Source organism: Poecilia formosa, unplaced genomic scaffold, assembly GCF_000485575.1.
Source record: "Poecilia formosa unplaced genomic scaffold, Poecilia_formosa-5.1.2 Scaffold37, whole genome shotgun sequence".
Lineage (NCBI taxonomy): Eukaryota > Metazoa > Chordata > Actinopteri > Cyprinodontiformes > Poeciliidae > Poecilia > Poecilia formosa.
In genome coordinates, this window is record NW_006799976.1 from 90,372 (window position 1) to 103,174 (window position 12,803).

Consider the following 12,803-nt stretch of genomic DNA (forward strand, 5'->3'; position numbering starts at 1 on the left):
ACAACTTGTCTCTTGCTGTTAAATCGACTTCATGAACTTTGACTTAAATTGCACGATCAGTGCAGCAGGTGGACTTTCATTTTCAAGTTAAACTACCTTCAAATGTTTCACAGTGCTTGTTGGTTCCTTCCAGTTCAGTCGTGTTTCATTCTTTCTGCCTTTTCCTTTTGTTAAAACAAAGATTTGAGCCGTCATGCATGTGGATTCCCCTTCTTACCGTCAGTCTCTAATGTCATAAACACAAAGGTCTGCACTTAACCTTAACTAATGTAGTTAATTTCAGAATGGGCACAGTCTCGTAAATGTATGCAATCATGCTGCTGAATTAATACTTTGAATAGTAGCTTTTATTACACTGGTATTACAGAGGTTAGCTTTGTTGGGGCTGAGGAGGTAGAGTTAGCAGGATGTTATATAAGCCCTCCCTCCTTTGTGGAGTCTACATTATGTTTACATTGCAATCCTGTTGACTGAGCTGGGGGTGTTTGACACATAAGACTTTTCAGAAGCCCAGATGCTGCTTCACACAGCCAGAAGATAACTGTGACTCCTGCAGACACTTCCTCCATTGCAGCTAATCATGTGGTTTTATAATCTTTTGCTGAGCATCAACGTGAAGGGGCTTCTCCCGTTCGTTTTCCTGTTCCTTCTGATAGCAGACTTCTACAAAAGCAGAAAACCAGCTAATTTCCCTCCAGGACCAAAGGCTCTACCCTTTGTGGGGAATTTCTTCAGCTTGGAAAGCAAACATCCACACATTTATTTCCAAAAGGTACCTATTTACCGGCTTAGAGGTTACAGCCTGCATTGGTGTGAGTGCATGCATGTATGGTCATGTTCTCCGGAGAAATGTCATATTACCTTCATCAAAACTTAAAATATACATTTAAAGATGTTTTGGAAAGATGTGCTTTTGAACAGTTTAGCTTTGGACGTTTTCAGTGGGTGTCTGCTCTGCTTAAAGCTTGTTTTAGAATTAAGTGTCTTACAGCAAAACTCTGAATTGCTGCGAAGCAGAGCTTCATTTGTTGCAAAGTCTAAACATTGGGGCTCAAAAGATCCCTGCAAATGAACTGAAACAGTTTCTGACACCCTGTGGCTGAGATACAAAGGTGCATCTCATTTTTATTACATCTAGTGAAAACTATTACAGAGAATGTAGATAATATCACAAAAGACTGATTTGAAATAGTGTCAGGGCCTTTACAGTGGTTTGGAAAACTGCTGACTTGACAGTCATTGACAAACTCCACAAAATGTCATTGCTAATAAAATAAAATAAAAGCTAGCTGTTCAGATTGCTGTGCAGAAGCACATCAATGGAAAGTTAAGTGGGAAGAAAAAGTGTCAAAAGCACCAATACCCGTTTTAGTGTCCATGCTGTCACTTAGGAAACACATTCGACCTGAAACAAATTAAGAATCTGGATATCAGACACCAAACAATTTTGAATGGTGTCAAATTTTGTTCATTTACTTGATTGGTTGGTTGGTTTGATTTATGTGTCATATCATGTGGGTTTTCATGTGGGTTTTTGTTTTGTTTTGTTTTATGCTTAAGTGTCGGTTTTCCATTGTTATGTTTTCCACAGTTGGCTGACATCTATGGGAACGTCTTCAGCTTCCGGCTCGGCCGGGAATCGATTGTGTTTCTGAGCGGCTACAAGGCTGTGAGGGAGGCGCTGGTGACCCAAGCTGAGAACTTTGTGGACCGACCTTTCAACGCCATAACCGACAGGTTTTACACTGAACCTTCAGGTGTCAGATCTTTTGATTTGTCAATGCATTTTGTACAAAAATAGCTTAGATTAACTAAATATATATACTTTTTACTTCTGCTGAAAAATATCCAGCTGGTCTGTTTATGGGCAACGGTGAAAAATGGAAAAGACAGCGACGTTTTGCTTTGTCTACGTTGCGCAACTTCGGTCTGGGCAAAAACTCACTGGAACAGAGCGTTCATGAAGAGATCTGACACCTGCAGGAGGAAATAGAAAGTGAGAAAGGTGGGTTATGATGAGCATTGCATGCTCCCTACTCGTGGCATTGCACATAGCACACCGTTTTTAATCTGAGATCTCCCTTCCGTCAGGTAAACCTTTCAACCCAGCAGGCCTCTTCAACCTTGCTGTGTCCAACATCATCTGCCAGCTTGTCATGGGGAGAAGATACGACTACACTGACCACAAGTTTCAGAGGATGCTCAGGTGCATGTCCGAGGCGGTTATGCTGGAGGGGAACGTCTGGGGTCAAGTAAGTTAATCAACACAAAGTGAAATAGTCTCTGCATCACTGTCTGGTTTGTTACAAAAAGTGAGTTTTAAAACAAGTGGTATCGCCAATTTGACCTTTTTTCTTTCGAGCAGCTCTACTTGGCATTTCCCAGTGTGATGAGATACATGCCGGGTCCTCACAACACGATCTTCAGCCACTTCACCACTGTGGAGCAGTTCATTAGTGAGGAAGTAGAGCGGCACAAGAAGGACCTGGATCCCAGAGACTACATCGACACTTTCCTCATCGAGATGGAAAACGTACGTGGGCATTGGTATCAAAGCTAGCTCACCCTGAAACAATCTGTTCTATAAAGATGTAAAACATCAAATGAGACAAGTCTGTTTTTTTTGTTTTTCTTATTTTGTGGCAGCACAAAGACTCTAACCTGGGCTTCACGGAGGCCAATCTGGCTTACTGCGCCATTGATCTCTTCCTTGCTGGAACAGAAACTACAGCCACCACGCTGCTGTGGGCGTTGATTTTCCTTGTGAAATATCCTGATGTTCAAGGTGGGTTTCAGAGAGCTGAACGTGTCCGGTCAGAGTATTGGTTTGATGTAAAATTATTACAACAATTGTCTTAAGTTTCATGAGGCACTCAAACACTTCTCAGGTTTCCTTCTCAGTACATGTTTCACAGAGGACACTCGCTGGCGGCGCACCGCCTCCACCATCTATTTCCCATGTAAATTATCTACATCTTCCCTGGAAATAACTAACTGAATGAACAATGTGATGATGGCTTACAGATCCTATGAAACAGCTGACGCATAAACCACTGTCTCTTGCTTTAGCTTGCAGTCACTTTGGCTGCCTCCATTGGCGTCGGTGCTTCTCTGGCTAGCTGTTAGCTTCAACTACCAGAACCAACTAATCTGGATTTATCTTAAATGAAAATATCTACAGAGTAATCCACTGCTGGACGGGATTTAGCTGTTTAGTTTCACTGAAGCTTGATTATAAATCTAAAACTCTCATTTTAAGTTTGACTAAAATAGAGAAGAACACGTGTTTTGGTTAAACTTAAAATCAGATGGTACCGTCAATTAATTTAACCCTTGTTTTGAACTTAATTTTTATCATCTCTACTTAATAATACAATTACAGACAATTATCACAACTGGCTTTTACGTGCAACAGAGAAGTGCTTAGTCCAGTATTTCACCTTCTCTAATTCTTTAGACTCCAGCAGACAAAAGTCACGTTAAGCCAAATTACACTCAATCCATCAGAAAAGCGAAGATCAAAACCCTCCTCAAATGACTTTCAGTTTCTTGATTTATTCTGTTTTCAGAGAAAATACAGGCGGAGATCAACAGAGTGATTGGACAGACCCGCCTGCCCTCCATGGCCGACAGATCCAGCATGCCGTACACCGACGCCGTAATCCATGAGATCCAGAGGATAGGAAATATACTTCCTCTTAATGGAATGAGGGTGGCTGCAAAGGACACGACTCTGGGTGGTTACTTCATCCCAAAGGTAAAATGGCTGCACAGACAAGTGTTTCTACTTGTTTTGGGGAGTTTTGTCTTAAATATCTTTGTGTTCCACTTTGGATTTTTCAGGGCACATCTTTGATGCCTGTGCTGACCTCAGTTCTGTTTGACAAATCTGAATGGGAAACTCCAGACACCTTCAATCCCGGACACTTCCTGGATGCCAATGGGAAGTTTGTGAAGAGAGAAGCATTCCTCCCGTTCTCTGCAGGTATGTGCTTAAAGATTAAGCGTGGAGAATCTTTTGACAGCTATCAGACATGCTCTCCACAAACGCAGCCGGCATAGAGAACTGGCAACAAGGAAGATATGGCTGTCTTGAGTAATCACATTCAAAGTTTACCCCAAGACACATAGAAGGCACAGCAAACATGAAAAAGGAGGTTCATGTAAGATGAATACAGTAAATATAAAATATGTGTGGCCAAAAACTACAAGTAAAAATTACCCTGGCATTTCTACATACAGAGTAAAATGATGTAGCAAGCTTTTCTTTAGCAGAAATATAGAAAGTTGACAGAGTTTATACTTGTTAGAGGATGCAAAAGACTTTTGCAGACTGAGGCAAAGATTCATTTTCCCCTTTATCATTTATTACATAAAGTAAGTGGTTTTATGTAAGATGAAGGTATAATATCAAATCATGTCAATTTAACTCAAGCCACCGATCACTATCTGCTAGGACAAATCATCCAATGTTGTTGATCAGAGTTTAACTTTAATTGTTGGACGTTAAGCTAAGGGCACATAAAAATCTAATCTGGTTTTATATGAACTTAGATGTTTAGCCATGGGTCTGTGTTCACCCTGCAGGAAAACGGGCTTGCCTCGGTGAAAGCCTCGCCAAGATGGAGCTGTTCCTGTTTTTGGTCGCCTTACTGCAGAAGTTTACTTTCTCTGTTCCTGACGGAGTTGAGCTGAGCACTGAGGGAATCACTGGAACGACACGAGTGCCTCATCCCTACAAGGTGTCTGCGAAGGTCCGCTGAGCTGAGGACTTTTCACCAGACCTGGTCTGACTCAAAAAAAAAAAAAAAAAAGACTGGGCATAATGGTTTTGCAGACAACTTTGACATCAACCTTTTACTGCTGCCTTACTTCTTCCTCTGATTATACCATTTAGCTATGTATGACAGTTAATAACAATGTAACAACATGTAATCTCTTAGAAAAATATAAGTGCAAGCTTTTTGAAAATAACAAAGATTTGTTATTATTATTTGCATTGTGAACATTGTTCATGTACCAGTCGTGTGTAAAACACAATATATTACTGATAACATAAAGGGAATGCTTTTGAGAGAATGTTCATTGGATATCTATTGTCCTCAAAAAAAAAAAAAGAATTAGAATATAGAAACGTGTGATACTTTTGTTGTTTAAACAAAATTAGATTTATTACTGTGTGGATTTAACATTATTATGAATTATAATGTACGAACCGTTGGAGAGGAAGGGTTCTCCTTTGTCACTCACACAGAAATGTCTCCAAGATTTCAGGAGGTAACAAAGTGTTTTGCCCTTTGGAACATTTAAATAAACTGGATATGGTATAATTTCTGTGTGGAAAAAGGTAAAACAAATAAAAAGAGAGAGATAAATGTATATGTCCATCGTTCAGCTGCCTAATAAAGTGCTTTGTACATAAAATTTTATCTTGGATTTCCCCTCTAACACTTCATCATAAATAATTGCGGAACATTTGTTTTAATACCTGAATTATATTTGGACAGGAGTATTTCCATACACATTATGCCTCACACCTGGATTGCATCTGTGGGTGATTAACAGGTGAGGTCATGCAATCATTTAGATCAGCTGTTCTGAAATAGAGAGACTGAGGCAAAGCAAGATGGAGTGGTCCGATGGTCTGCCCTCTGAAGCATCGGAACTTCCTGAAGGACTGGTGTGGACATGTCCCCACCAACTTTGGTCAGACAGGGACAGTCTCCACCAATATTTCCCACACCTTTCATTTATGTGCCTGCATCTATTTGCGTACAGTAACTCGTTAGCAGCTGCACCCTGTATTCAAAGCATTAAAAGCCAGCTAAACTCTGGATAAGATGAAGGGTGACAAAGTGGCTCAAGTATCTGCAGACAAAAAAAAAAAATCATCCTCATAAAAATGTCTAAAGTCAAAGAAACAGATTGTGAAAACTCAGCTGCATGTTGATCTGCAGAACAGGGTAGGCACAGCCAGCTGTTGGGAGTGCAGTCACTGACTGGACTCTCCAGTGTTCAGAGTCGTGAGCATTCGTGCACCCAGGGGTGGGAGAGGACTCCCTCCATGGGCAACCTGTGCATGAGATTGTGCTGCAGCAGCTTGAATGTGAGGTTGATTAGTCACTTAAGGCCAACTGGTTCTCCAAATGATGCTATTCCACCCCAATTATTTAAAGATGTTTTTCCTACTATAGGTCCTTCTGTCCTTGCTCTTGTAAATAGCAGCTTGTCCTCAGGTGTTGTTCCTGAAACTCTGAAACATGTAACTCTACTTAAACCAACCTTGGATCCTACTGTTCTGGCAAATTATAGACCTATCTTTAAACTGCCTTTTATTTCAAAAATTCTTGAGAAGGTAGTCTATAATCAGCGAATGGATTATCTTAATGAACATAATATTTTAGAGGTTTTTCAGTCTGTTTTTAAACCATTTCATAGCACCTAGTCAGCTCTTTTAAAAGTTTTTAATTATATACTTTTAGCAACTAATTCTGGTGACTGTGTTGTCTTGGTGCTGTTGGATTTATCAGCTGCTTATTTTTGATACATGGCATTTTACTTTCTCGTTTGGAGCAGTGGGTGGGCATTGGTCACATAGTTCTGGATTGGTTTGAATCTTATTTGGCTGAGCGTACTTTATGTGTCTGTCTTGATGCCTATAGGTCTCCCTCTGCTTCACTGTCGTGGCGTCCCACAGGGCTCAGTTAATCTCAGGGCCCTCTTCTTTTTTTGTTCCTTCCTATTGGCTCTATTTTTGGAATATATGGGATTATTTTTCATTGTTATGCAGATGACACTCAGATATATTTACTACTAAAGAACTCCACTTCTCTTCGGTCTCTGTTTTAATGTCTGTAAGATTTGAAGGCCTGGGTGGCCCTAAATTTCTTGAAACTTAATGAAGATAAGACGGAGGTAGTGGTTTTTGGCAGATCCACTGTAGATTCCCTGACCAATCTTTGCTCCTTGGCCCAGTATGTCAAGCTGGTTATTACAAATTTAGGGGTTAAGAAGGATGCTGGTCTTAAGCTGGAAGCACACATTAGAGCCGCTGTAAAATCCAGCTTTTTCCACTTAAAGCAGCAAGTCAAAGTAAAACCTATTCTTCCCAGACAGCACTTCGAAAGAGTGATCCACGCAGTTGTGACCACATGGCTGGATTACTGTAATGCACTTTATATAGGAGTGAGTTATTTATATATTTCACAGCTTCAGAGGGTACAAAATGCTGCTGCACGTTATTTAACAAGTACATGAAAATTTGACCACATTTCCCCTATTTTAGCTTCTTTACACTGGTTGCCAGTACATTATAGGTTTCATTTTAACTCTTAACAGCCTCCCTCTCCCTCCACATCTGCCACATTCATACACACCCTCCCGCATTTCCCCAAAAGTCTTGAACGAATTCAAATTCACAAAGGATTTTAGCACAATTGCAGACACACCCTGAAATCCCATGAGAGATAGATTACAGCTGGTTACATCACACTTGTACAATGGAGGTTCATGGAGAGGCAGGTGGGGGTGGTCTACAGAGTATTATGTAACTCCTATTTATACTGAAACTCATGTTTCTGTTGTCAGACAAGCACTGACTTGCTTCAGTCGAGATATCTCAGTCAATTCTCCACAGACTGCATAGAAACAGCGGGTGGAAAACCCAGATTGCATTTCTTCTTCTGCCGCCTGTTTGGATCTCCAACCATGTGGTTCTATGATGTTTTCCTGAGTTTGGACGTCAAGGGGATTCTTTTGTTTATGTTTTCCTTCCTTTTGATAGCCGACTTCATTAGGAACCGGACACCAGCAAACTTTCCTCCAGGACCGAAGGCTCTCCCCTTTGTGGGGAACATCTTAAGTTTGGACACCAAATACCCTCATGTTTATTTCAGCAAGGTATGGATTATGAAGACATAATTTATTAAGATATTTTAACCCTAAGACTTGAAAATAAGATAAATATGCCTGTAGAGATTTCCTGTGAAATGCAAGCATATTTTCAGAAATGATAATTTCAGCTAAGAAATAGGAACCGATTTTAATTTGTAGTAGACGGGTCTTGTGATAACATCTGTACGAATCTCGCAAAATCTGGCCTCAAAATATTTTACAACCACATTATGCAATAACCAATGCAAAATGTAATAAAATAGTTTTGCAATACTTCCTGCACTTGTATCATTAATACATTTTGCAGGAGCGTGGTATAGGGGGGGAAAGTGATGACAATTTTAGGATCCCTGACCAACAGGGGGCCCTTCACAATTGATTTTTTTATTTGTTCATAGAATAAAAAATGGGGCCCTGTCAATTACAAAATTAAGCATATTGTATTTTCAAAGATTGTCTTTAGCAGTAAAAATGTAACGTTCCCACTCCCAGACCACAAAACACACATCCATATTTACCATGAACCCCCCTTCTACTGCATGAAATGATCATCCTTCCTCCCTCTCTCTCTGTGCTATTCTGCAGCTAGCATAGCCTGTTGCAAATGCTTTGTCTACTAAGCATTGCTACAAATGACAGCAGATAAAGGATTTTCCTGTAACAATAAGTTGTTACAGTTGATTGACTGCGCTAAGACCCTCCTCCTGGTTCTGATTGGTTGTTTTGGTCAGAACGTTGCATTACTTTATCTAGCAATAGTAGTTCTGGAAGGAGGTGGAGGAGATTGATTGTTTTCACAGATTATCTGTCTCATAACAAACTGCTACGACATAGTGACAGCTTTAACAAATATGGAGAAAACATATTTTTTATTAAAGTTATGTACTGCAGCTTGAATAAAATGCAACTACGTAGCATTTTTTGAGAAATCTGGATTGCTTCTTGTATGTTTTGCATGTTGCCTATGACTGTTGTTCATGGGGAGACATTTCAGTAATCTAAAACTAATAGAAAAAAAAAAAAGCAACCTACTTGCATGCTTTATGCAGACTATATCCATGCTGAATTTTACTCTTGCATGTAAAATTCATGAGCAGTAAATACTACTCAGTACTCAGTATTGGACCAAAGAAAGTAAGGCAGTTGCAAGCCTTTGAAATTGTGACGCTTTTGATGGGTCAGATAGACTCAAGAAATTGAAACAGCAGCTGCGTGGGAGGAGGGGGGGCAATTAAATATTTTTTTCAGGGGGCCCAAGATTCCTCGCAGCGCCCCTGTTTGTGCCGATTATTACAAAATGGGAAGGTGGAGCTTTTTTTTTTTTAAATGACAATAATTTGGCGCTTTATGTACTAAACAATCACAAACTGTTTGGGTTCATCCTAATTGTACTTTTGATACTACGTTTTAGATGCTATAGGTATTTAATTTTAAATTTTGGTCAATAATTGGTGATCTTTTGGTCATCTTTTTTCCTTTCTAGCCAGAAGCTTTGGCATTAACTGATTCAAAATGTGTTGAAGAACTGTCAGAGGAATAGAGGGAGACAGAGAGATTGCGTCAACTATTACATATTGCGGTTCTATTATTTTCCTGCATTTTAAAACCCCAATTTTATTTCATTAAAATTCATATTACAGCGTTACATAAAGCGATGGTGCAGATTAAATTCGTCATTCAGTATTACATTCAGGATCTACAGCAAAGTCTCGAAGAGCAAAATCAAATGTCGTTTTTAATTTAAAGACGTTAACTGCAGGACGTGATTTTAATGAAAACACGTAGATGGTGACACAATCTGGCTGAACTGTAAGTGCACAAGCATATATTGGTAAACTGTTTTATACAGTATCTCTGCCTGCTGCACTTTCACCTGTAGCCTTATTTGTTTCCATTTTTCCACAGTTGGCTGACATCTACGGGAACGTCTTCAGCTTTCGCCTCGGCCGGCAGCCCGTGGTGATTGTGAGCGGCCACAAGATGGTGAAAGAGGCCATCGTGGCACAAGCCGAGAACTTTGTGGATCGGCCGTTTAATGCAATCTCTGACAGGTTTTACACTGAGCCCTCAGGTGTGAAATCAGTTTCTATTTCTCGGTGCACAATATATAAACTGTGAGCATGAAGGGCTAATGTTTAAATATTTGTGGACTTGTATCTAGGTGGTATTTTTTTAAGCAATGGAGAGATATGGAAGAAACAGAGACGTTTTGCTTTATCTACTTTACGCACATTTGGCCTGGGCAAAAACACACTGGAGCTCAGCATCTGTGAGGAGATCCGACACCTGCAGGAGGAAATAGAGAGTGAGAAAGGTAGGATAGATGCAATGTAAATGGCTCTTTACTGATATCAATGTGCAAGGCTTTTTTTTAATACATACTCTTAAAATACAGGTAAACCTTTCAGCCCAGCAGGCCTCTTTAACAATGCCGTCTCCAACATTATTTGCCAACTTGTCATGGGAAAGAGATTTGACTATAGTGACCACGAGTTTCAGACGATGCTAGAGTGCATGTCCGAAGGGCTTATGCTGGAAGGAAACATATGGGGTCAGGTAAGCCAGCTAACTGAATGAATCACTTATTCTGACAGGTGAGATTTTTATTATGTCGTTTATTATTTCTGTGGATACAAACAGCTTTATGACGCATTTCCTCAAGTGATGAAATACCTGCCAGGTCCTCACAACAAAATCTTTAGCAATTATAACGCAGTAAAAGACATGCTTCTTGAGGAAATACAAAAGCACAAGAAGGATCTGGATCCCAGCAACCCCAGAGACTACATCGACACTTTCCTCATTGAAATGGAGAACGTACGTAGACCACCACCACTGAAGCTGCTTCCCCTTAATCAAAATGGTTTCTGTCCAGCTGTGAATCATTAACCAACCTGTGTTTTTATGTTGGTGCAGCACAAAGACTCCCTGGGCTTCACCGAGGGCAATCTGGCTTTCTGCTCTTTTGACCTCTTGGTTGCAGGCACAGAAACAACAGCCACCACGTTGCTTTGGGCTTTGCTTTACCTAACAAAATACCCTGAAGTTCAAGGTGAGTGACTTTGTACAGCGCCTTTCAAAAGTAACAACACACCTTGAATGTCTCACATTTTGTTGCATTGTGACCACAAACCTTAGGGACATAACGTGTTAGACCCACACAGTCACACACCCTGCATTACTGAAAAAGTCAAAAAATTACCTTCAGATGTCCAGTTTTAATAAAACAATGATAAGAGATTTTAGTTGATATATTTACTAACCTGCACTCGCAGAATAAGGTATCCTGACTAATTTGGTATGAATACAAACAGATGCTAAACTTTTTTTATTTTTGGTTTATAAACAATGATGAAACCATGCATAATTTTTCTTTACTTTTAACAATTATGCTCTACTTTTTCTTAGTCTATTACACAAAATCAATTAAGACAGTAAAATAAGTGCCTGTAATTTGACACCAATGTGAAAAAGTTTAAGTGGCGTAAATGATCCACTTATGACTGTAGGAAGGCCTTATGACAACTTAAACTTTTCCTGAACAAAAATGAAAATGTATTGTTAATAGTTGTTTTTTTTGACACTACCTTGGATAAAAAAAAGCAGCTAAATATAATTTAAACATTTTCACTTAAAATGATGAATTAAGTTCAGCAACTTAAAAATCTCAAATTGTACCGATTGCACACTGGTCAAAGAGCTGCACCATCAGGGAAGATCTGCAAGTCAAGTGTAATGGAAAGGTACTGAAAATGTTACTTTCCAAAGTTAAAAGGTTCAGCAGAGAGCTCAGCTGTGTCTACTGTCTCAATGATATGAATCAAAGTAAAACACGTGCCTTGTTTTAAATGGAGAAAGGAAATCTGAGCCTAATTCCTCATATTTAAATCCTTTCACAGAGAAAGTCCAGGCAGAGATTGACAGAGTGATCGGACAGAGTCGCCAACCCTCCATGGCCGACAGACAGAACCTGCCGTACACTGATGCTGTGATCCATGAGATCCAGAGGATGGGAAACATTGTTCCTCTGAATGCACTCAGGGTCGCTGCCAAGGATACAACTCTGGGTGGCTACTTCATTCCAAAGGTAAATTTACTGAACAGTAAACAGTTCATGTATTAAAAAGTGTTTTCTCATCAATGTTTGTGTTCCACTTTGGATTTTTCAGGGAACATCTGTGATGCCCATGCTGACATCTGTACTGTTTGACAAATCTGAATGGGAAACTCCAGACACCTTCAACCCCGGACACTTCCTGGATAGCAATGGGAAGTTTGTGAAGAGAGAAGCATTCCTCCCGTTCTCTGCAGGTACAGCACATGTGCTTCAAGTTTAAGGGTGGAGAATCTTTTGACAGCTATCAGACATGCTCTCCACAAAGATAGCCGGCATAGAGAACTGGCAACAAGGAAGATATGGCTGTCTTGAGTAATCACATTCAAAGCTTATCATTGGAGCTACCTCACATTGAAATGCTGGTGAAAAGGTTGTTAAAGGGTTAATAGAGGAAACTGTTGTGATGACTTCCTGACGGCGAAGGTTTGGAAAGAAGAACTTTCTTAAAGAAATAGAGGTCCAATGTCAAGGCATGAAATTATGACTTCAAATTCAAAAGTGATATTTTATACTTATGGTATTTTTTATAACAACTGAAGGTAACATAGTTACTTGATTGTACTTCACAATGGCACTATGAGCCTGGAAAACGCATAAAATCTTTAATCAAAACTATTTAGTGCTGAGTTTATGACATTTTGAACAAATATCTCTGTCTTCACATTAAAAAGATGGTGTGTGTCTTTGTTTGCCCTGCAGGGAAACGTGTGTGTCTTGGTGAAGGCCTCGCTAAGATGGAGCTGTTCCTGTTCTTTGTTGGCTTACTGCAGAAGTTCACTTTCTCTGTTCCTGA

The 12,803-nt window shown here is 39.8% G+C and overlaps 1 protein-coding gene, 1 long non-coding RNA gene and 1 pseudogene across 2 annotated transcripts in view; 2 read left to right on the top strand and 1 right to left on the bottom strand.

The window, feature by feature from the left end:
- Window positions 1–457: 457 nt before the first annotated feature.
- Window positions 458–5,114, top strand: LOC103137025 (cytochrome P450 2J6-like; annotated as a pseudogene).
- LOC107836063 (uncharacterized) overlaps window positions 4,707–12,803 on the bottom strand; it is a 22,290-nt gene continuing 14,193 nt past the window's right edge. Inside the window, exon 2 of the long non-coding RNA XR_001661905.1 lies at window positions 4,707–4,784. This is a non-coding gene — a long non-coding RNA (uncharacterized LOC107836063). The remainder of the gene's footprint in view (window positions 4,785–12,803) is intronic.
- The window catches only part of LOC103137024 (cytochrome P450 2J6-like), an 18,526-nt gene continuing 13,315 nt past the window's right edge, over window positions 7,593–12,803 (top strand). Inside the window, exons 1-9 of the mRNA XM_016670708.1 lie at window positions 7,593–7,899; window positions 9,799–9,964; window positions 10,055–10,207; window positions 10,289–10,449; window positions 10,534–10,710; window positions 10,810–10,945; window positions 11,793–11,980; window positions 12,063–12,204; window positions 12,710–12,783. Coding sequence (XP_016526194.1) covers window positions 7,708–7,899; window positions 9,799–9,964; window positions 10,055–10,207; window positions 10,289–10,449; window positions 10,534–10,710; window positions 10,810–10,945; window positions 11,793–11,980; window positions 12,063–12,204; window positions 12,710–12,783 — 1,389 coding nt within the window. The 5' untranslated portion in view covers window positions 7,593–7,707. The remainder of the gene's footprint in view (window positions 7,900–9,798; window positions 9,965–10,054; window positions 10,208–10,288; window positions 10,450–10,533; window positions 10,711–10,809; window positions 10,946–11,792; window positions 11,981–12,062; window positions 12,205–12,709; window positions 12,784–12,803) is intronic.